General features: G+C 39.9%; 1 protein-coding gene and 1 pseudogene across 14 annotated transcripts in view; both read right to left on the bottom strand.

The window, feature by feature from the left end:
• Positions 1-794: 794 nt before the first annotated feature.
• citb (citron rho-interacting serine/threonine kinase b) overlaps positions 795-24,900 on the bottom strand; it is a 58,292-nt gene continuing 34,186 nt past the window's right edge. For 2 of the 14 annotated variants that reach the window (XM_028457123.1, XM_028457124.1), the window contains exons 17-40: positions 23,514-23,707; positions 22,797-22,932; positions 22,608-22,712; positions 22,385-22,525; positions 20,760-20,879; positions 17,476-17,731; positions 16,398-16,553; positions 16,259-16,282; positions 14,883-15,095; positions 13,034-13,208; positions 12,171-12,259; positions 11,965-12,063; positions 10,350-10,519; positions 9,466-9,546; positions 8,752-8,887; positions 8,485-8,621; positions 8,258-8,350; positions 8,069-8,177; positions 6,980-7,108; positions 6,444-6,524; positions 5,866-5,944; positions 5,564-5,737; positions 3,607-3,895; positions 795-2,778 (exon numbers count right to left, since the gene is read on the bottom strand). In XM_028457123.1, coding sequence (XP_028312924.1) covers positions 2,755-2,778; positions 3,607-3,895; positions 5,564-5,737; positions 5,866-5,944; positions 6,444-6,524; positions 6,980-7,108; positions 8,069-8,177; positions 8,258-8,350; positions 8,485-8,621; positions 8,752-8,887; positions 9,466-9,546; positions 10,350-10,519; positions 11,965-12,063; positions 12,171-12,259; positions 13,034-13,208; positions 14,883-15,095; positions 16,259-16,282; positions 16,398-16,553; positions 17,476-17,731; positions 20,760-20,879; positions 22,385-22,525; positions 22,608-22,712; positions 22,797-22,932; positions 23,514-23,707 — 3,210 coding nt within the window. In that variant the 3' untranslated portion in view covers positions 795-2,754. The remainder of the gene's footprint in view (positions 2,779-3,606; positions 3,896-5,563; positions 5,738-5,865; positions 5,945-6,443; positions 6,525-6,979; positions 7,109-8,068; positions 8,178-8,257; positions 8,351-8,484; positions 8,622-8,751; positions 8,888-9,465; positions 9,547-10,349; positions 10,520-11,964; positions 12,064-12,170; positions 12,260-13,033; positions 13,209-14,882; positions 15,096-16,258; positions 16,283-16,397; positions 16,554-17,475; positions 17,732-20,759; positions 20,880-22,384; positions 22,526-22,607; positions 22,713-22,796; positions 22,933-23,513; positions 23,708-24,900) is intronic. The other 12 variants (XM_028457132.1, XM_028457134.1, XM_028457125.1 and 9 more) reach the window with 10 other exon arrangements.
• LOC114470473 (uncharacterized) lies at positions 4,778-4,895 on the bottom strand (annotated as a pseudogene).

Genomic DNA, 24,900 nt, shown 5'->3' with positions numbered 1-24,900 from the left:
ACAACACTACTTTCCTAATAGTGTGTTTATTGATGGTGTAGCTAGCGTGAAACTTCACTTTTTAAAAATATCGAATATTCTTTAAGATGTTTTTTGTCATTGTTTCGGTTCGTATCGACGGGTCAACGTTGACTTCATAGTATGAAAAAATGAAACAAGAAGATGGAAACACACAGTGGCACTTTAATTATGTTTAATGCATTAACTGAGATACATCTCTAAAAATCAATAAAGTTACTGTTGAACATCAACGTCTACCATTCAGATGCAAGTGACGCAGAGAAACAATCGGGAGGAGGAGAAGAAAGATGGAGAAGCTGCTGTGGAGTAATGGCACGTTCACACCAAATGTGTCAAAAGCGACCGGTTGACATTCACAATACATGGTGGACGCGCTTCTAGGGAGCGTCGGAGGTCGCGCTGTGCGCCCCGCGCCTCCTGTGCAGCGCGTTTTGAAGCTTTTCATGTGGCGGACGCTTTTTGGTGTGCATTCGGCGCTTCCAACGCAGCTGACATTGGGATTGTTTAACTTTTGGGGCATATCGCGGCGCATCGACCAATTAGGAGCGTTCCCCAACTGTGACGTATCAGAATAAAAAAACACTAACCGGAGGCAGATGGACTTCTGCTGGAATAGAGTGCTTGTAGTTGGTGTCCTGGTAGGAGATGCGAGCAGCGATGCCGGTCAGCATGTCGCCAAACTGGGCACGGCGACTCTTGTCCCAGCGCAGCTCTGGTTAATCCAGAAACGGCGCCGAGGAGCAAATAAAGCCAAGCCACTCTCTCGATAATGTACATCTGACCGGAAACGCAGCCTTCTCAACACAATAACGTTCCCCACCACTTCACAGTCACTGGGTGAATTATGAACGTAACTGATCGCCACAATATCATCCATTGTATGAACACCACTGGCAACAAAGAAGCCCCTCCCCTTAATGCGCGTCCCGAGCGTCTTCGACACTGGTGACAAGCGTCTGTATTCAATGAGCACAAGCGTCCAACTATGCGCGTGAAGCACAATTTTTGATGTCCGAAACGCGTTTGGTGTGAACGTACCTAAAGTCATGCTCACTGAAGTGACAAGTTGAAGAGAGAAGACGAGTCCCGATGCTCACTGGACTTCAAATCACCGCACAGATGTACATCAGCAGCAGCAGCAGCAGCAGCAGCGAGAAGAGCAGCAAGACGAGGCGTTAAAAACAACAACACAGAAAGACTCAGAGCGACGGCTGGAGTCATTTTACAAAGTGCAGGAAAAAAAAGCCATCGTACGCAGATAACGGCTCGTGTTAGGCTTCGTCCACACAAACAAAGATGTCCCTGAAAACTAAGATTTCCTATTTTGTTTACAGAAAAGCTGTCTGAGTGCTTGGATTGTTTTAGCTGTGACGTGATGGCTCATTCACACGTATCACACCTTTCCAAATAAAACCAACATCCTTCCTGACAATACCTTGGTACACCAGCAGATGGCAATACAACTTTGGTCAAAATGTCTATGTGATCAATAAAGACATCTTGCAAATAATTTGTCTTTGGTAAACTTTAGCATACACTAGTTAGCCTTTGTTTAAATGTTAAAAGTGTAACTCAACCCCAGGTTTTGGAGCCAACATTAGCGACGGTCCAATGACTTCACAGAATCTCGTTCTCAGCAAATAACAAAATTAAATTGTAATAGCCGCGTTTCAACCATAGACTAAAAAGAATCAACGGAACAATCTCCCCGGTGGAATGAAGCTTTCATTTTTAGAGCTCCCCCTGCTGACTGGCTGGAGTATGATTATGGAGTAGATGGGATGTTGGCCAAACTGTAAAGTTAAAAAACTCGTCACGTAATTTTTTTCCTAACCTAAACTCTACTGTGATCATTAGTTATTATCACCCTACATTGTGTTCAAGTGCTCATTTTTCTGTGATGTTTGTTTTAAATAAGTTATTTGAGGTTGAAAAACTGGATTTTACATCATATATGACAATGATCGACAGCTGCGGATCTTGCGTAGCTCTTTTTGTGAATAGCAGTTATGTCGTGAAGGAAAGCCAAGACGTCATTGAACTTGATATTTGATTTGAAATATATCGTGGTTTTGTACTAACCTCTATGATCTGAACAAGCCGTTTGTAGACTTTAATGGGGAAAGGAAAAATTGCATGTAAATGAACGCCCAATCACGTTCAAAGAACGCCTCACCAAAAATACACCAATGTTTCTCTTCTGTCCATAAAAAAAAAGAGTATATATACTGTATGTGTATGTATGTGTGTGCGTGCGTGTGTGCTGTATTCTTGCTGATAATCTCCCTGATTGGATCAAATGGAGTGTTGGAGATACAGTAGGTTGTATCACCACTTCTGTGAGGGAAGTCACTGTTTCCATCGTTTGCTTCAGCATGTGGATGAAACTTCAGTTTTCAGTTATACGCGCGGACGAAGCCCGAGATGACCGTTGACTCACCAAGATTTAAAAACTTTAGATTTCACCAAACTATCGCCTCTGACTGGATCCACACCTGAGAAACCACCATCGTAATTCACAGACCGATGGCGGACTCTAACCCTGAACCGTAGACGTCGTTACAAACGCGTGTCATAGAAAAAATAGACATGGCTTCCCCAGCCGACTTTCCTTTTCCTATAAAAACGTAAGCCACATATTTACAGGCTCCATGTCATGGAGTCGATCGTGGATCGAAGCTCTTTGTACAGGCGGTGAGGCGAGTGTGTGCGTCTTTAGGCTTTGTGATGGATTCACACCGACGACTGATCCCACACCTGCAAAACAAGAAGAAGAAAAATGGGAAAAGAATGATCACTGACCAAGCTTTACGTTTAGACTACATTGCTCAATTCAGATTTTTTGGTTCAGATCTGATTTTTTGTTTGCGGCTTCGAACTGACCCACATGCGGAAAAGAACAGTAGAAATTACGTCAGATGCCGCACGCTGATGCACAAATGTAATAAACATGGAGGAAGTTAGCATTTTTGCACTTGTCTCAAAGTTTTTGTGCAGTGGGAGCCGGAGAATGAATGGGCAGGTGTCGAGGAGGACGAGGACAAAGAAAAACAGCCAGATTGTTTGTTTTGGCTCTTTGGCTGGTGGTATGCTTTCCAAAACAGAACAGTTATGATTCAGTATGAACCTTCAAGCTTTGCTTATCAAGCCCAGACCTCAATGTTTCTCCATTGACTTGCTCCATCATTGCTATCATCTATTTTTGCAAGGCTCCCGCTGGGCAGAATGATGATAATCAACGTATCAAACAAACATCAAATCCGATCGCACTGAAAAAAATCTGATCTGCATCTGTTTCAGGACATGTATGAAAGTGGTCTAAATCTGGTTTAAAAAAAATAATCAGGTATGGGCTGGATTTGAGTGTTCACACTGCTTCTAAAAAATCTGACCTATTCACTTTACCCCAAAAAAATCAGATTCGGGACATTTTTGCCTGCAGTGTGAATGTAGCCTTAGAAGGACCTCAAACTTAAAAGCCTTCATCATTTCCATTACCTTATTCATGGCTGTATGTTTCACAGCCATGAATGTGAGGGTTTCATGAAGTGACTCATAAACTAAGGTCTTGTTCCTGCAGCTCACCTTGTTGACGGGGGCGAGCTGAGTTCGCACCGACCCCGCATGGAGTCGACTCGACTCCCCGAACCGTCCGGGTGACCTCTCCCTGCGTCCGTCCAACACCCGGCCGGGCGACTTCTCGCGATCCAGTGGGCGAGCAGGCGACTTGTCGCGTCTGAACTCGGTGCGTCCCTCACGGTAACGGTGGGGCGTGCTTGGCTCGCGGTGCAGGCCGTCGTGGCTGCCGGGGCCGGAGCTCAGACGTTTGGTGATGTGCTCGCTGTAGGTGGGAGGACAGCGCTTACTGGGACTGCTGCAGAGACAGGGAGAGGAGGCACCAGTAGGAGGCGCTACTATGCTCACAACATCTAACACACCCCGACGTTTACTAATGTGTTTGGTCTGTGCTAAAACCATAAGGTTTGGTTTAGTTTTAGTCACAATCATACGGGAAAGATGTGGATCATATGGAGTCCACATCAGGCTCATTGTAAAACTGTTGTGGCACATTTAGTGACAAACCTCATCACTAAAAGGGGAAACAATCATTTGTTAACCTAATTAAAGACACGAGTGTCCATCCTTTATGAATACAGGATCTTTGGCAGAAGCTTCGCCCCTCAGAGCCAGACTGTGGCACAACCCTTGACTCGATTGCTAAAACCTCCGTATAGTGATTCACAGAGTAATACGCTGCTCTTGTTGAGAAACTGTGCAATACTGCAATGTAATGTGAGTAAAGAGATGTTTTGAATCAAGTGGGACCTCATGTTAACTGTTGACTGACTAGTGTTAAATGGTTGTGAACAGAAGTCACTCATTATGGCTGCTGGTGGTTTAGTTTGGTGGTTTTTCTAAGAAAAAACATGCAAATTTGTCAAGAATAGATTACACTACATGTAATAATAATAATAATAATAATGCATCAGTTTTATATAGCGCTTTATCATAGACACTCAAAGTCGCTTTACAGAATTAAGGCATTATTCTTTCACTCCACACTTAATGGTGGTAAACTACTATTGTAGCCACAGCTGCCCTGGGGCAGACTGACGGAAGCGAGGCTGCCATAGTGCGCCATCGGCCCCTCCGACCACCACCAACACTCACTCACACACTACATTCATACTAGGCAATGTAGGTGAAGTGCCTTGCCCAAGGGCACAATGACAGATACCACTGGGTGACTGCCACCCCACTGTGGCACCTGGAATTCTCATTGGTCTCCCATCCAACTACTAACCAGGCCCAGACCTGCTTAGCTTCCGAGATCTAACGGGATCGGGCAATGACAGGCTGGTATGGCCGCATGTAGTGTTAACCTTAGGCAACAAATACAGACAAGGGAACATAAATTAATAACATTTTATTTGAAAAAAATATTTAAGCAAATACAGTAGAAAGCACTCAGAGAGCGCAAGCCTTCGCAGTGCCATAGCAGTCCGCCATATATTTAATGCAGATCAGATCCAGATAAAACTTGGTGAGGTGGTGGAGGAACCAACTCTACATGATACATGACTCGTCCGAGTCATATTTCATGAACATCGTCAACTATACGAACCGAGATATTAATTTCTGAAATGTCACCACTGATGACAGATTTTTGATTGTTGAAACTGATCCAGATTCAGGATATTGATCTGGATCATCTCCAAATCACTGGTTTCTTATTGCATTTCAAATATTTACACTCTCTTAATTTCATTTGAAATCCATCCATAAGTTCTTGAGTCAGACTGTTCACAGACAAATGAATAAATAAATAAAATAATGCCAGCAAAAACATACACTTCGGCAGAGGTAAAAACTGATATAGATGTAAACCAAATATTACATCTTAGGCAAAAATCGGCCAGGGCTATAATATTGGCAACTTTTCCACTATAACCTTTAACAACCATTGGTTTATTCTCATATTGAATATCTGAGGACTTCAGTGTCATCTTTGTGCTGCAGTGAATGCGTGATGCTCGCTCACCCTCGGCTCGATCCAGTTCTCTGTAGCTCTCCGGACTCTCGGATCAGACTCCCCTTGCAGCAGATGACCCTCAGTTTGTTCTGGTAGGACGAGGCCAGATAGACGGCCCCGGACGAGATGGCCGGACCCAGGTAACGAGGACTGGGAATGTCCAGGTGAGCCAGGATGGCTGGACTGTCAGAGATGGAGAACAGTGTGGGAAACAAAGCAAACCTTGAAGATATTACAGGTCTGTGTGTGTGTGTGTCTGTGTGTGTGTCTGTGTGTGTGTGTGTGTGTGTGTGTGTGTGTGTGTGTCTCACGTGAGCGCAGCGTGTCCCTGAACCTCGATGACGTCCAGGGAGTTGAAGTAGGTGATGAACAGGTAAGGCTCTCTGTAAGCTGAGCCAAAGGAAGACAACGACAAACATAAAATCCTAAAAAATAATTTTCTTATCTCCAGTCACACCAACAGCACATCTCACTACTGTCAGGCCTCCTTTACATAGATTCACTGATATTGCTTAGTCATTACTAGCTGTTCCACAGACGTTCCTTTTACGGACTAATGAGGACTATAAAGTAGGGATGTCCAATATTGGCTAATATCCAATATGCCGATACTGTCCAACACTAATTTTCCAAAACTAATCTCTGTCACATCATAACTCTCCAATCCAGGCTTTATTTTGATGGATTTTCATTATATGCAGGAAATCCAAAGTCGAAATGTGCTGATTCTAAGGCACATATCGACATTCACAATCTTCAGTGTTTCAGTGGTTAGAAAAGCTGCACAAATGAGCCAGGAACAACACAAACACTGTGTAAATGATAGTCAACTCTCTGTGTTTGACGCCAAATCAAACAGAACTCAAAAATGGTTTAAATCCACACTGACCGAACGACAGCGGCAAACGACTCCACTTGATTTCCTCAGCGCGACTCCGCCGTCCGTACGAGTCCACGAACACTCCGAACTCTGTCAGAGACACCAAAGGAGCCCACCAATTATGACAAGACATTTGTTACAAAGAAAATGTCTGTTTCGACAAAATGATACTTTAAAAGCAAAATGCTTGTGAAGACAAAATCATTTGTTACTGCAAAACTGTGCGTTGAGAGAAAAACGTCTATTTTTGAGTGTGTGTCTCGGGAAAAATGTTAGTTTTGACAAAAATGTTCGTAATGACAAAAATGTTAGTTATTACAAAGTTGTTGGTTACAACAAAACTGTTACAACCTCTGTTACAGAAAAACAATTATACAAAAATATGTCACGGATGAGAACATGTAACTCACTCTAATATCCCAGCATGCAGCAACAGTTGGTGTGGTTTTAATATTACTTTCATAAGAGGTCGTCAGTGTACTACTTGGTCAGTGGTCATAATCTTCTGCCTGGTCGGTTAGAAGTGACGCAGTGTGTTTGCTCACCATGGAAACAGAGCAGGTACTCCTCTTTCTGCAGAGCGCTGCTCACCGCCATGATGGCGATAGGAAAGCTGTGGGTGGACGCAGCGAACACGGCCGCGGTCAGAGACACGTCATTTTTATCCAGAAAATCTGAGACAAGAAGAGATTTTAACATCAGCAATGCATTAGAACAAATGATGTTTTAAGATAACCTGTATAAAATAAAGACAAAAATAGAATACATAATACTGGTACATCCATGTATAGAAAAATAATATTATTATTATAGTATTTATATTATATATTTCTGATTACTGTGTTTGCTGCTTTCAGCATTCAATGAAAAAATATGATTAAATAACATATCATTCATTAGACCAGTGAGTGTTTTGATTAATGTTTTTGAAAAACTCAGCACTAAACTTTAAATTGATGTCCACAGTGGGAGCAAGACAGATTCTACTTTTATGAAAAAATTAATTTTTTCCTAAATTTTCTTTTTTTCCACTGGTCACTGGTCTAAGAAATGTATATTAATGAAGTATAATAATTAATACAGTCCTGTATTAATTAAATCATTAATAAATGCTCGCACTATCACTGTCCCGTCCCCCACCGGGAACGGACGGTACCGGGAGAAATATTCTGCTGTGCCTTTACTGACCATCGAATTAATCATTATTTATCACTGTTACTTTTAGGAATGCTATTTTTATATTAGATAAAAAAAAACATACAAACAAACATGTTTTTTATGTCAGTAAAAAAAAAAAAAGAACAAATTAAATCTGTGTAAAGTGAGTTATGTGCTTTTAAAATAAGACATTAACATGAAACTTATGAATTCTCCTCGTTTTGAACCACACTCTAAAGTGTATTTGAGTTCTGTAACATAATCTCTGACATAACAATGTGTTTTTAATTAAAATAACTGTAAGAAACTCTGTGAGATCAGTTGGAAACTGCTGATTGAGCAGCAGGATAAGCCAAGCCTGCTCTATAGTCATGTTGTTTTCTCTTTGGATCATCCTGGATGTCAGGATTAGCCTGGCTAAACCCCATTGTTGACAGTTTTAGATGTTTGTTTGTTTACAGCATGGGTCCTCTCACCCTCCAGCAGGAAGGTCTTCATGTCGATCTCGTAGAACTTGTTGGTGCCGATGATGATGCTGTAGCTGGTCAGATGCACGCAGCTACACGGCTCCAGGGTTTCTATCTCCTGTGTGATGAAGTTGTTTATTTTCACAAACAAACAAACAAACAAACAAACAAACAAACAAATTGCCGTGCCTCCCTCACCTTCCTAATGCAGTATTTGTTCAGGCTATCGTTGTAGCGCAGGATGGTGATCTTATTAGGCATCGCAGCGCAGATACAGGAGCCGTTATCTATCTGTGAGGGAGAGCGTAGAAAGTTATTAATAATATATGAATATTTTATTTATATAAAAATATGATTATATTAATAGTTTATATCTATATATTAAATACATATTTAACAATATTAAATCAAAATAACACACTCACTCTGCCGGCGGCGAACAGGTGACACCCTTTGACGGTTTCAAAGATCTGAGGAGTGAGTTCTGACTGAGTGAGGTGAGACTGTGACAGAGACTGTTTCACTTTCTTTATCTCCAGCAGACACAGCGCTCGCTCATCACCTGGAACGACAACAATAAAAAGATCATATTAATAATAATGATAAAAAAGCAATATCAACAACTGCAATAATAATATTAACACTGTGTGTGTGTGCGTGTGTGTGTGTGTGTGTGTGATGTTAGTCCTCACCAACGATCATCAGCAGCTTTTCCTGCTCCTTAATGATGTGGATCTGAAAAACTGATCCCAGACCAGGAACGTGAGTCAGAGAGTTTTTAATGACGTTCAGAGCGTACAGGCCTTCCTCAGAGCCCACCAGCACGATCTGTGACACACACACACACACACGCACACGCACGCGCACGCGCACGCACACGCACACGCACACGCACACGCACACACACACACACACACACACACACACACACACACACACACACACACACACAGCACATTATCTCTTCTCCTTTTCATCTCTTTTCTAAACTCTTCTCTTTCTATCTTTAACTTTATCTCATCTTGTATCATGTCATATTATCTTGTATCATCTTATATATTCTTAACTCTACTTATCTCATCATAACGCTTCTTTTCGTCAACTAATCTGTTTTCTATTCTATCTCTATCTATTCATTTGGTTAAGCAGCAGTTTCTAATACAAAATATTTGAATGAATTTAAACTAAGATGCTTTATAATAAGAGAAGTTTTACAAAACATTCAAATTTTCATTTAAATTTGTTTAATAATTGTGTCATTTTTAATTACATTTTGGGATGTTTTTTTTTGTTTGTTTATGTTTTATTAGGTTGTGACATGTCCATTTAAAAAAGCTAAAAAAAAAAAAACAACTGGAAAGGAGTAAGAAAAGTAGTCGTGTTGGACCTGAACAACAAAGCAGTACCTGATCAGTCAGAGGCAGCGTGCAGTTAATGTCCAGCCTGTCGTCTCCCTCCAGCTTCAGCAGAGAGTTTCCCAGCAGCTTCTGAGAGAAAATATCAGAACAAAAACATCAAACTGGAAAACCAGCTCCTCTCAACAAAGATCAGAATCATCTGATAAAATGAAACTTTATTTGTATAACACAGCGCAGCACAAAGGGCTTTTACATTTGACACACAGAGGGATCTAGTGATTCAGAGTAGGAAAATTCTACCAGAGATGTGTGTGACTCCAGAGACAAAACAATCTCAGTGTCATCACCGGTAATTGTTAATAATTATGGTTACCCGACTGAACCTCTGGAATTAGACAAAATATTTTGATAGAGCTTGAAATTAAAGTTCACTACAGGTGGGTTTTACAGTTTCCAAATGTGAATCTTGGTTTTAACTAGCAATTCTTCTATTGGGACAATATTACATTTGTAATAAAATGAATCATTTTAAAGGTGGGATGATCTTTAAATCATTACACATGAAAAAATATCCATATTAAATACAGGTAAACTGTATAGGTTGGCAAGTAAGCAACATGTTCTACCAATCCAGAAGTACAAATTCTTAGTTCAGCTTATGTATTTATTCACCAGTACGCTCATACTTAATAAAGACAGCAACAAATATGTGTATAGGTTTGCAAGAAAATGGCAAGAATAATATATTAAATTCAATCCAGCAGAAATCTGTTGAGACTTTTCTTGCAAGTGGAAAAAGTACTTAATAAATGCTCAATATGCCAAAAGTGGTGATGTTAGCTTTAATTCTAATATTATTTTTAAACTTGAGACTTTAAAAGCTCCACCTTAAAACAAATAAACATGATAAACTACAGTTAACAGACACTCACTGCGTCTGCCTCTGCCTTCTCCCGAGCGACCCGCCCATTGGACACCACAGACTCCATGATGGTCACCCAGCGCTGCTTCTCAGGGAAACTGGGAGCCATGAAGTAGATGGAGGGGCAGGGCCAGCAGGGGGTGTGACAGTGAGTCTCCAGCTTTAGAACATAGGGAACATCTAGACAGAAGAGACGAGGGGGTCAGTTTACACAGATTTAGGCGGTTTTCACAAAAAACTAAAGCTAAACTCCAACAAGAAGACAAAGTCACCAACATCCCTCGCCAGATTGGTTGTCATTATAACTCACAAGCTTTTCCTAAATGTCCTAAATCTAAGAACTTAGATGTATACGTAAGAAAATATTATCACATCAGAATATAAAATTACAAACTCTTCTATCTTATACGGTTTCTAAGAAAAGCTGTCCCCTTTGACGATGCCTCAAACAGAGTGAAAAAAATGGAAAAAGGGCAATAACTCGGGAAAAAATTATTGCGCGCTTCTCATTTTTGAACTCCATCAAAGTGTTGATACCCTGAAGCCACACAACAAATTTGGTTATCGTATCTTAAACGGTTTCTGAGAAAAGCTGTCCCCTTTAACTTGGACGCATGGACGGACGCACGGACGGACATACTGTAGCTCAAACCTATATCCCCGTTCACACTTTGTGGCGGGGAATAATAACACTAACAGAGATGCATCTCAGTTGTTATGAGCTAATGCTAAACTACAAAAGCTGCTTCACAACTGTTAATAATCTGCTTCATAGCTGTTATAAAAGCTAATGCTAAACTCCAATAACAGTAACAGAACTGCTTATCAGCTGCAATGAGAGTAGGGGTGGACTGTGACAAAAATTACACCCAGGCATTTTCTGTCCAGACCAGCCACTACATTTTTAGCAGACACCATGTAGAAGCTGTTATTAAGTCAGTAATGCTCAACATATGGCTCTTCATGTCTTAATTGTAATTATTATTCCCCCAGAAAACCTTAAAAGGGCAAAACTTTCCTGTTCCATTTTTGCCCACACTTTTTCAGACTTTAGCTACCTTTTGCCAAAAAAATCTCCTTTTTCTTCTTTCCTTTTTGACACTTTAATCCAATTTTTGTCCTCTTTAATTTTTTTGGCTACTTACAGTATAATCCAAATAAGCTCACTTTTGCCCAATAAATACCACTTGTTTCCTTTTCCCCTACATTTTGCCTCTTTTTGTTCCACATTTTGCCCTTTTTCACTATTGTTTCACATTTTGCTCATTAAAGCTAGCCTTTGCCATTAACTACCACCTGGTTCTTCTTTATTTGCCCATTTTTTGGCAACTCTTGAATGCTTTTGGCCCATTTTAATCCCTTTTCACTCTTTTCTTGCCATGTTTTTGCCACTTTTGGACCATTTTTGGCCAACTGTTACCATGTCTGCCTCCACTCGCTCATCAAAAAAAAAAGTAGCAGACCTGAATGGCCCACTTTGGGTTGACGACCCACCGGGACGATGCCTGGTATACCAGATGGCCAATCCACCCCTGAATGAGAACTAAGCCTAAACCTGAGCTCTGCTTACACTCTACGTTACAGTGAAATCCAACAGTTATCAGATCAGTAGAGGTTATTAATACCTGACTTGGTGGTGTTTGGCAACTCTGAAGCTCCAACAGCTCCATGAACCAAAACTTCTCCTTCTGACAGATCAAACTCCTCCAGAGGCTTCACCGAATCTGAGAGAGACACAACCAGCAACTTCAAGACCAACTGACCAGGAGAAATGTTGACCTGCTGATGAATCAAACCCAAATGTTACAACTGATCAGTGAGTGGGAATGACCTTCTCTGGGCTCCACCTCGTAGATGGAGATCTTGGTGCCGTCCAGGATCACATACTTTCTCTCCCAGCCTTGCCCACGTTTTCCATTCCTGCAGAAACACACGTGTTTGTTGACACTGTGGGAACCACACACACCATGACTCATTCAAAGGCATTAGTGCTACAATATTATTAATTACAGGTACATAGTATTTATTTATCATGTATTGACTCTGAACTGGTGAGTCTGGTTTTAAAAAAGCTGTTACAGATTATTCAAATATAGTTTGTTGCTATACCGTTTGTTTTTATGATGTATGTTTTTTTGTTTTTAAAGAAAGCTAATAGAGCTGAACTCTTACCTAATACTGATTGTTTGGTTTCATTTTCAACTTCTGATGAAGTCTTCAACTTTAAATACTAAAATGCTAAAACAGTTCAGCAGGTTTTACCCTTTTGATTGACACCTCATTCATCCTATTCTGTTTATTATTTTTTTTTTTTCGTGGCGGTCTCATATCCTTTTTCTTTTTTTGTAACTTTTGACAAATAATAAATGGCCGAAGTCTTATCTTAACAATCAAAACTTTCCTGTAGGTTTTACGCAAAAGGAAATTTGCAATGAATAACATTTATGAACATAAAAAACATCTTCTTGGAAGTGTGTGCAGCAGCTGTTTTCCATTCTTTCTAAACAACGTCATTTCTAAAGAAACTTACGGTAAATTCTAAAACGCCATAAGTATAACGATGAGAAGTGCAACTAACTGATGACGTTTCTGAAACTTTTGTTGACAGTCTGTTCAGTTTCTGTTTCATATTCCTTCAAAACACTTCATTTTTTCCCTTGTTTGTTAAATTTGATTTGAGGGTCCTTGACCAACCTGGGCAGCTTCACCCAGCCCTCGAGGTGCATGTGTCCGCCGGCCTCTTTGAGTGGTTGAACCGTGGCTTTGTCTCGACACGGGCCTTCGGACAGATGCAGAGAACAGTCGCTGGACATCCCACATGTGGCCGGAAGGCAGGGCGAGCACTTAGGATGGCACAAAGCGTGACACTCTGAGGAGGAAACATATTGTTTACAAGATTAGGTTAGTTAAACTTGTTTTTGTTCATTTCTATAGCAAAGATGGGCACTTTTATCACATTTTTATTATGATATTATTATTATCAAAGGGGGACTGCAATCGTTTGGGAACCACTGCCTTAGGGGACAAGAAAGGAAACAGGAAGTCTGGATTTGATCTCATGTCGTGTCAGATCAGTGAAATAATGGACTAATAGCCTGTAAATAAGGACTATTGTAGCTATTTGCTTTTGTTGTAGTGCAACTAAGTGAAAACAGATTGTTAAAAACTTGTTCCATTTACCAAACATTTGTCAAGATGTAGAAAGTATTTTACAAAAATTTACAAAAATCTTTGTGGACTCATCACATCATCTAACCTGAGTTATCACTCTGCTTTGTAAATGTATAAATAAAAAAGAATTCAATGTAACAATCTGGGAGCATAATTGTGTTTTGCTGCCCTCTGCTGTCCTGTTGTAGGCTTTGGTTTTGCAGTTACTGTTATTGAATAAATACATGTGAGGTGTTCTCTGTCATTTACAATTAGTCACAGGAGGAATGTTTGACACCTCTGGTGAAGGAGCAAAGAGACGACACAGCATATTCAGGTCTCATTTGTAAACTCTATAAGACCAAAAAAAGCAACGAGCAGTGTCTCAACAAACGGAAAGTTCAACAAAGAAAAGAGAATAGCTTCAGATCATAGGTCAGATCATTGTAGGATGAGATGTGTGGAAATGGGAAATGTTTAAGAATAATGAATTACTGCACTGCAAAGACAATAAAATGTAACTTTTAAGATAAATTTAAAAAAAAAAACTCCTTCAGATAACAAGTGAAAAGGTTAAACCATTGTAAAATACAGTTTAATCTACAAAACATTATAATTATTTTTTCTCTTATTTTTTTTTCTCTTTTTTGTCTCTCTCTACAAAACAGGATTATGCTGCAAACAAACATTATTACACTTACTATACTTTGTTACAGATGTGTTACAGTATAGATCTGTTCCTGTCGGGGTGAAATCAAATCACATGTTGCACAAACTAGAAATAAATAATCTATTAGGACACATTTGACTTGACATTCGCATGACATGACAAAAGTATTCAAAATAATACCTGCGTTATTATTATTTTTCAAAATAATAGCATTGACTGCACCACCTGTCGTCTTGTCAACCCGCTGAAGGTGATGTAATGACTATAACAATAGATTGAAATATAATGAGTGTTTAGCAGAAACCACAGAAATTTATATCCAGGAAAATTCCTACAAAAAATAAAGATAATTTTTAAAGTTATACATGAACCAGGATTTCTTTTTATTAATTCTAGGGGTAAAACAAAAGGGGATACCCTATGATACCCCCTCTCTGCTACTTATTCATGCAGCTGTTTAACTGGAAAGATGAAAAGTTTTTCTTACACTGTGGTTACACATTCCTTCTAAATGCTGCTATTATTTTGACTACATTAATTTAATTTCACTTTTTATTGTGAATGTCTTCCTTTCCTCAGGTCTTGAGTGTGACTCGTGTTTTAAAGGTCATGAGAACAACATCTGTATCTAATAAAGCTGAGAAACACAGTATGTGTCAGAACATGTAGGCTCGAGACTAGAGTTTAGACACATTTTGTTGACTGGACTCTTCTTTGACTCACCCAGGCAGGTTGCAGCTTGTCGACCAAAGTGCACGGTGTCCAGACACACCGTGCACTTTGCTGCTCGCATGTTGAGTCCCACGGTGAAGCGGTGGGCGGTGTTGTGGTGCACCGACCTCTCCCTTTGACTGTCCTTCAGCCGCCGGCTGTACTCTGTGAAGACAGGCAGGTCCAATATGTCTGAGTCACTCCCTAACCTCATCAGGACGAAATCTAAATGGGATAAAACACAAGGTTTCCAACAGAGCTGCAGAATGATGCATGTGCATGGTTGAATACCTGTGCTCTCCCACTGCCTTGAAGTTATCATTGAGCCGGACAGGACTCCATTCACAACTTATGATCTTAGTTACATATCATGTAAAGTTTAGTGAAAAACTCTCCCTTTAGGAATATGTTTGAAAATTAGATTAAATACACTTAAATGTATAAATAGATTAAATATCAAGGTGAAATATATACATATAATAAGAACATATGGGCAAAATACAATACATGATAAATACTAATAAAAACAACAGCGAGGACGGTTTACAAAACAATTCTCTCGCAAACTATAATATTTAGAATTAATAAAATGTAATGAATGAATACGCAACTTTAGGAAATAAAGAATAAAATAACATATAATAAAATTATAATAAAGAGTAGGAAAATGGAAATAAACAAAACAAGTAATATTGAAAATAAATACGAAATTAAACACTATTTAAAAATATTTCTTATCATGAAAAAAGAATAGTTAAATATGCAATGGACTGGCACCCTGCCCGGGGTGTACCCCCTGCCTACCGCCTGATGACAGCTGAGATAGGCATCATCAGACCCCCGCCACCCTGAAAAGGAGCAAGCGGGTTGGAAAATGGATGGATGGATGAATAGATCAATTTCAACCAACAAACAAACAAAAAATAAAATGATTGATTTAAATCATATCAAAGAATAACATTTGATAAAATAAATTCAATTGAAAGTCTAAACATTTAATAAAGTAAAAATGTAAAAAGAAAATAACTCTAAAGTTGTGTCTCTTTAGTGTTGGACTCAATGACTGAATGACACCTTCAAAGCAGAGCGGTGGGCTTCACAGATCACTTAGTGCGTCGCGGGTTTGTCCGACTGGGAGTGACGGTGAAGGTTGGACATGAGGTAAATCAAAACCGAGCAGCTTTCAGCTTTCAGCAAATCAGATCCACTGAGCTTCAGCAACCAAGAAGATAAAAGGTGTCAGGTTTCCAAAGCTGTGCTCTGAGCTGAGTGCTGCTCAGGTAAATAACAGGTGCAGAGCTGTGAAAACCTGTCCTATGTTCAAATGTGCATGAGGAACAAAAGGAGAGAGGGCGAGAGAAGAGCAGCCTGAAGTTTGGACCACTTACTTTCAAACGTGACCCTCCTTCCCTCTGAAAGGTGTGAGGAAACAGACACACACAGATTTGTGAGAGTGTGTGTGTGTGTGTGTGTGTGTGCGTGTGTATGTATGCGCGTGTGTAATGTATCAATCTCAGGGGTGTTCACCTTCGGGGGTCGGTGTGTCCTTCCTGCGCACTGCGTTGGTTGCTGCCACGCTGCCCGGGCCCTGCTGGTGCTCAGGTGATTTCACCATGGCAGACATGAGGATCTGCTGGCGAGCTGAGGCTGGTGTAGAGCTGCTGTGGTCTTTATACTGAAGAGCTGCAGTTATTATTAGTCATAGAATAACATTTAGTGCTTTACCGCTAATAAAATGACAGGCTCGCAGAAATCTAACTCACATGCATGTTGTGGACCTTAAACCCTGACTGTGATATGTATAGTTAAAGGTGCAGTCTGCAACTCTTATAAAAGTGTCACTATGTAAGGACAGCTTTACATGAAACTCGAAGTTTGTGTGAAAAAAACAGACTCATTGAGTTCCCCCTGCTGCTCCTGCAGCCTTTGGCAGATTGCCAGAATACACCGTGACCGAGCACAAAGAACCAATCAGAGCCAGGATTGTGTTTGATGGACTGTCTGTCAGCTGTTGCTCACAGGCCCCGCCCCTTTCCCAGGCTGGAACGCCATCTTTTTTATAGTGTATGGTCTGGAGGAGTAGAAGATGGAATTGGTGACTTTTCTACTTGAAAGGTAATTACTGCTCCTTGACTTACATTATGTTTGATTTGTAATTGTTACACTAGAACTCTGAAGTGCATGTGTTGTTTGTGCGCGAGCAGCAGCCTCCGTATGCGTTGCTGTAAGTGCTATATGTTGTTGTTGCTGCTGAGGTGTGTGCACATTGAGAGAGAGAAGCATTGCAGTGATATGCTTTTAACAGAGCATGTTATATTACTGTGATGTTGCTGCTGGGCTAAAGTTAGCTTGTTAGCTCCTCTGAGGGAGAGACTTTGTAAAGTTTGGAGGCAGGGCAAGAGAGCAGTGGAGAGAGATCTGAGAGTTGTGGACTGCACCTTTAACTTGGACAGATGTCATGTATTGGTATTAACTTAATGATGTAGTTGTAATGATCGAGTAATTATACATATAGTACCAAATACAACACAATCATTTAAAGGCACTTAGCATATACAATTTAAAGAAGTATACAGTATTTATACTGTGATTTACTTATCCTCACTTGTTGAAAGGTTGGATGACATCTCCTCACCTTCCTCCCTCAGTGATCTCAGCTCCCCTCTCATCTTCTGCAGAGCGTCCTCCAGCTCTGAGCAGCGAGCTCGCTCTTTGTCCAGAGCCGTCTTCATGTCGCCGTACTGCAGAGGCACTGACGGCAGCGCGGGAACCGGAGACACTGGGCCTTGACTCTGACTCTGCGACTGAGACTGTGCCGCCATGGCCGCCAACAGATCCTCACGACGACGCCCAAACAGACCCTGAAGGACACGCAGTTACAGTAAACAAACATGTATAGCTATATTGAATGGAGATAAAATAAGGCACCCAGGTCCAAATAATGTAATCCTTTATTTCTCTTTAAATGTTTAAAGAATTACATACAGGTAAAAGCCAGTGAATTAGAATATTTAGAAAAACTTGATTTATTTCAGTAATTGCATTCAAAAGGTGTAACTTGTACATTATATTTATTCATTGCACACAGACTGATGCATTCAAATGTTTATTTCATTTAATTTTGATGATTTGAAGTGGCAACAAATGAAAATCCAAAATTCCGTGTGTCACAAAATTAGAATATTACTTAAGGCTGATACAAAAAAGGGATTTTTAGAAATGTTGGCCAACTGAAAAGTATGGAAATGAAAAATATGAGCATGTACAATACTCAGCTGTCCAAAAGGCGACCATCGACACATTGCACAAGGAGGGAAAGACACAAAAGGTTATTGCTGAAGAGGCTGGCTGTTCTCAGAGCTCTGTGTCCAAACACATTAATGGAGAGGCAAAGGGAAGGAACAACTGTGGTCAGAAAAAGTGTACAAGCAATAGGGATCACCGCGCCCTGGTCAGGATTGTGAAAAAAAAACCATTCAAGAATGTGGGGGAGATTCACAAGGAGTGGACAGCTGCTGGAGTCAGTGCTTCAAGATCCACCACCAAGAGACGCTTGAAAGACATGGGTTTCAACTGCCGCATACCTCGTGTCAAGCCACTGTTGACCAAGAAACAGCGCGAAAAGCGTCTCACCTGGGCTAAGGAAAAAAAGAGCTGGACTGCTGCTGAGTGGTCCAAAGTCATGTTTTCTGACGAAAGCAAATTTTGCATTTCCTTTGGAAATCGAGGTCCCAGAGTCTGGAGGAGGACAGGAGAGGCACAGGATCCACGTTGCCTGAAGTCTAGTGTAAAGTTTCCACCATCAGTGATGGTTTGGGGTGCCATGTCATCTGCTGGTGTCGGCCCACTCTGTTTCCTGAGATCCAGGGTCAACGCAGCCGTATACCAGCAAGTTTTAGAGCACTTCATGCTTCCTGCTGCTGACCTGCTCTATGGAGATGGAGATTTCAAGTTCCAACAGGACTTGGCGCCTGCACACAGCGCAAAATCTACCCGTGCCTGGTTTACGGACCATGGTATTTCTGTTCTAAATTGGCCAGCCAACTCCCCTGACCTTAGCCCCATAGAAAATCTGTGGGGTATTGTGAAAAGGAAGATGCAGAATGCCAGACCCAAAAACGCAGAGGAGTTGAAGGCCACTATCAGGGCAACCTGGGCTCTCATAACACCCGAGCAGTGCCAGAAACTCATGGACTCCATGCCACGCCGCATTAACGCAGTAATTGAGGCAAAAGGAGCTCCAACCAAGTATTGAGTATTGTACATGCTCATATTTTTCATTTTCATACTTTTCAGTTGGCCAACATTTCTAAAAATCCCTTTTTTGTATCAGCCTTAAGTAATATTCTAATTTTGTGACACACGGAATTTTGGATTTTCATTTGTTGCCACTTCAAATCATCAAAATTAAATGAAATAAACATTTGAATGCATCAGTCTGTGTGCAATGAATAAATATAATGTACAAGTTACACCTTTTGAATGCAATTACTGAAATAAATCAAGTTTTTCTAAATATTCTAATTCACTGGCTTTTACCTGTATATGTTGCTGTCCTACTGTCTTTCTATAGCGTTTTCCCTCATTTATTATTTTCCAATTCTCTTAGATTTGAATATTCATTGGTGCTTGAATGACCTAATTTCTCCCTTTGTGGTCCAATAAAGTGTATCTTATTTAAAACTCAACAAGAAGACTAGGTTTTGGTTCTTTTTGGGCTGACCTCTCCTGTTCTTTTTTTAATAAAAAATATGAACTAATTATACTATGTATAAGATATAATTAGATGAGGTATGACAAGATAGATACAATAAAATATATTAACATAAAATAAGATAAGAAACATTAACATCAGATAGAGAGATGATAAGATTAGTTCCTATAAGATACATTAAGATTAGATAAGATCAATTCAGATAAAATGTCATCTATCTATAAAAGCAAGGAATCTATGTCTGTGTGTGTGTGTGTTCTTCAAATATCTCTGTGGATCAGGATCAGACTGACCTGAAAGTTTCAACATGGCTGCTGCTTGGTTCAAGGATCTGTTTGGACGCCCCGCCCCCACGAAAAAAGCAAATTTCTCTACAAGCATGAAATTTGGCATACTAGCAGCACTTCACAACAAACCTAAATGTCCCTGACATCCCACCTTCAAACACAACCTGTTGGCCATCCATGGAAAAGCGACTTACCCTCCCACTTTTCTATAACAATACATACTTCCTACGGGCACTGCACTAGTTTTATAAAATAGGATTCATTAATGTAAGTTAATATCTTAACATTTTTTTTTAGTGAAAACAGGTAAAAATAAGATAATGTAAAATGAGATTATAAGTTAAAAAAGGATATGTTAAGATAGGATAAGTTATGATAAGATAATGGTTAGGATCAAGTTAAAGTTCTAAAACTTTAAAGATCAAAAGTTCAAATTGTAAAGTTCTAAAGTTAAAGTCCTAATGATAAAGTTTTAAAGTTCTACAGTTTAACTTTTGAAGTTCTAAAGTTCTGAGTCCATGTGTTTTGAATGTAGAAAAAGAAAAGTTAAGATAAGAATAAAACTGCAAACAGAACCTTTACATAAAAGTTACTGTATATACGCGTGTGAACATTTACAAACACAAAAGATATGGTGATGATGGCAATGATACTTTCAGGTCTAATCATGATTGTAAACTAATTAAATACATCTGCAATCTATGAAAAACAAGGCGTTTGAATAGAAGTACCGATTGTACTTGTTTTTAATTTAGAATAAAGAAACTTTGACTGGAAGAACAACCAGATAGCTACACCGTGTAGTTGACTGAAGTGTGGAAATCTCCCCTCAGAGGATGGAAATAGTGGATCTGAATCACCATGTCTGATAAGGGATGACCGTCTGACCTTCTTCTTCTTGGAGCCGCCGTGAGCCTGAGCCTGCAGGAAGTCGATGAGTTTGGTCTGCTGCGTGATGGTTCCCTCCATTTTCACCTTCTCATGAGAATACACGGCCTGCAGGTGGAGCTGAGTGAACATCACTACTGCCATCAATGTCTCCTCCAGAGCTTCACTTCACACACAGAGGGAGACTCGAGGGGAAGGATGGAATGTGTGTCTGCATACTAAAGCTGGCCCGATCACGCTTTTTAGGGCCACTCATTGATCACATGATCAATAAAAAATGAGGCTTTTTATTTACTCATGGAGCCGATTCTACAATGTTAAATGCAACTAAAAGGCCAAAATACCATGTGAAGTCAGTAAGGCCTTACTTTTCTCAGCATTTGACAGAAATTACAGGTAATAAAGTGACACAGTGGCACTTCTGTGTTTGTAACTGTATCAGACTTTAGATAAAGAGCAAACACTGATGTGTCTTCAGCCAATGTAATATCAGTGAGGCTGATTATCTCAGACACAGAGTGAAATACAAGGATTTTACTCCCGCTTGAAATTTGCTGTAATAAGATTGCTGATCGTTCATTTTTTTTTTTTGGCAAAAATCCGGTTCTGATGGATCGGAGCATCCTTAGTATGTACGCCATAACATGTATTATAAGATTCCAAAATAAAATGAGACTGTACATATGACGATGGACTAAAATGATTTAAGTTAATTGAATCCACAAAATCAAAATAATAATAATCGAGCTTTCATGAACAGTTAGATGTGAAGCAGAAATCAGATAAAAAAAAACACCAAATTAGTTTAAAAAATGAACTAAAATCTGTAACTTCACAGGTGACAACAAAGACAGCACAAGAACATGCATGCAGTAGTCATATTAGCAAGGCTAAAGCTAATGGATGCTAATGCTACTGACAGTAATTGGTGTTGTTGTTGCCAGGAGAAGTGAGCCAGAAATCTCTCAGTCCATCCATTCATCCAATTATCATTCGATTCATCCATCCAAAATGTAAATGTGAAATTAAACATTATTATTGACTAGTCCAAGGCTTCCACATGTGTAACTGTACATACTATGAATTAAAAGGTAAGAGGCAGGGTGTCAAACTCAAGGCCCGTGGGCCAGATCCGGCCCAGCAGAGCATCCATTTTAATCCTCGGGATGTGAAAATTACAAAGAGAAGTTGAGATAAATCCCCAAATTGTGTGGCATGAGTAACTTGATGCCAAGCTTTTATCTGCATATAAAATATGCTGCGGCCACCTCCACCTTACTGTAATTGTGATATTTGAGTTGATTTTAAAGGCTTTGTGGTATAACAGCAAAAATGAACCCATGTTGTATCTCATTTGATGTTAAATAAGACTTTTTATACACAATAGAGTGGTGATTTTCTTCTGCTTTGTTCTCTAAAATACAAACCTAAGTGCTTTACCCCTGAGAGAACTGGAAGTAATCTTCTATGTAGGAGTGGCGTTACATGTACATTTGGAACAAAAACTTGTTTTCAGCGATATGCTGATAATCCTATCTGATAATCATATCTTTCTGTACTTTTCTCAGGCCTTGAGTTGGACCCTCGTGGTTTTGAAATGGTATTAAAACTTTGTGTAGGAGCACCTGGATGTTCTCCAGCTGGTACTCCAGGTCCGTCCTCTCAGTCTTCAGCAGGTCGGTCTGATCCAGAGCGTCCTGCAGGCCTTGTGTCAGACGGAAGATGTGAGTTTTCTGGGCGTCCATCTGCTGCTGAAGCTTCTCTTGCTGCAAGGAAAAGAAATAATAAAGCCAAAGAAACATCCTGGTTTTGTTCTCTGCACAGTGGGGAACATGGAAAAATGTACACCTCCTCCAGCATCCTCTGCTTCAGATCTCTCTCACTCTCCAGCTTCTGCTGCAAACTGCGGGCGTTCATCTCCAGCATGGCGTGTTTCTTCTCTAGATCGTTCAGCTGAGGAAAAGAGAGCTTTGCTGTGAAATCTGTTTATTGTACTAAAGGGAAGTGCTTGTTTAACATGGCGGCTGTGTTTCTCACCGTGTCTGCGAGGCCCTCAGCCTTCAGTTTCTGGTCTTTGAGTGCCTGCTGCAGGGCCAGGATCTCAGACTTGTGCTCTTTAACAGCCTGTTCTACAGCCTGACGAGACTCAGAGCTGCGCTGCTCCGCACGAAGCCTGAGGAGCAAAAATAATACTCACTGTTCTCCATAATTCATTGGATTTAAACTTCATAGTGGTTTAGTTGAGATAATATTTTTTTTTTTGTATTTTTATTTTGCTTAAAGCCATTTTTCAGTTAAATTATTTCAATTCAAATTAAATGTATCATTTACTTTACTTGAAATTATTGAAAATATTGTATTTATGTAATTCAAATATTTAATTCTATTTTACCAATTGTTTCTCAATTAGTCCCTGAAAAGAATCAGACTTAATTCCCTTGCCTATAAAATTTTTTGTTAGGAATGCAAACAAAAACATTACAACTTGCATAAAGAATGTAGCTAAAAACAGAAATGATTAATTTTGTTAACTAATAATAATAATAATAATAATAATTATAATAACAATGATAACAAAATAAATCTAAATAATAACAATAAATGAGATTTTGAAGGAATATAAAACTGACGTGAGCATAAAAAAAAAACCATGTAACATGTGGAGATGTTCTAAACAACTGCCTGCTAAATGTGCAGCGGGGGATTCTTCCATTCTAGTTTGTACCTTTCGTTGTTTTTAACAAATCTGTTCACCTGTTCTGCTTCTCTGTGTCCAGCAGCCTTTGGACCTCCCTGGTTCTTCTCTCGGCCTGGCTCTTCTCCTCCTCCAGCGCTGACCTCCAGGCCTCCCACTGTCTCTCTTTCTCCAACAGCTCATCGTTCATGTTCTCCAGCTCCATCACCTGCTCCTCCAGCATGGTGCACGTGGTCTTCAGCGTCTCCAGGTTCTGGTGAAAAACAGGGATGGAGAAAAACAGAATAGACCAGATTTTACCTCATAGTAGTGTTATTAGGGGTTTCCTGATCCGTTATTGATATCGGAGATTGGTCGGATATCAGCCAGAAAACGAATATCGGATTTTATCGGACTCCATCTAAAATCTCCAATATATATTATATTATATTTATTAAATTGTAAAATGCTATAGATATTATGTTGAAGGTTAAAATGTATGTAACCAATTGGTTAATAATAAATGGGTCAGTTTTTTCTCATACCTACTGTTGCTGACTATTGTTCTCTGTTTGAGTGACATCACTTGATCAAGACTTTTCTAACATTCCGCACTACAAAATAAGTCATAAATGCATGATTCGTGCTTATATTGTATCGGATCGATATTGGTATTGCTCAACACTCAAGGATTCAATATTGGTATCGTATCGGAAGTGAAAAAGTTGTATCAGAATCAGAATCAGAATCATAATCAACTTTATTGACCAAGAGTGTATGAATACACACGAGGAATTTGTTTTGGACATCCCTAAGTGTTATAGTCGACCGTGGCTCAGGTGGTAGTGGGTCGTCTTCTGATCCAGAGGTTGGGGGTTCGATCCCAGTACCTGACTATGTGTCGAAGTGTCTTTGGGCAAGACACTGAACCCTAAGTTGCTCCCAGTGGTCGACTAGCGCCTTGCATGGCAGTCTGTCCCACTGGTGTGTGAATGTGAGAGTGAATGGGTGAATGAGCTGATATGTAAAGCGCTTTGAGACTGCTTCAGTGTGGTTATAAAGCGCTATATAAAATCAACTCCAACTCCATTTATAGTCGTGGAATTGAGTCCCTATATGTAGGACTCGTGACTCGACTTATTGTGTCGCAGAACAATGGGAGAGAAGGCATGGAAAACAATGAATTTGACCAGACATCTGTCCAGGATTTATCCAGAGAAGTGAGTAGATGCCGATGCTAATGCTAATGCTACTTTGTTGATTATTGTCATAAGCTAGCTGCTGAAAAACGACAACTTTAGCCTCTAACGTTACTCAAACAATGGTTCTTTGATGTTTGGAAAAGTTGTGATGTGTTTTTAACTTCTCAAATGAGCATTCTTAAAAAGAAAAGTTATGTAACAGTATATGAATAAAATATGACTGCAGGTGTGTTCATGCATGTCGGGCTCTATTCTCCGCTGCGCC

This window comes from Gouania willdenowi, chromosome 9, assembly GCF_900634775.1.
Source record: "Gouania willdenowi chromosome 9, fGouWil2.1, whole genome shotgun sequence".
Taxonomy (NCBI): Eukaryota; Metazoa; Chordata; class Actinopteri; order Blenniiformes; family Gobiesocidae; genus Gouania; species Gouania willdenowi.
Note: the sequence above shows the minus strand (reverse complement) of the source record. Positions and strands in the feature narration are given on the sequence as shown.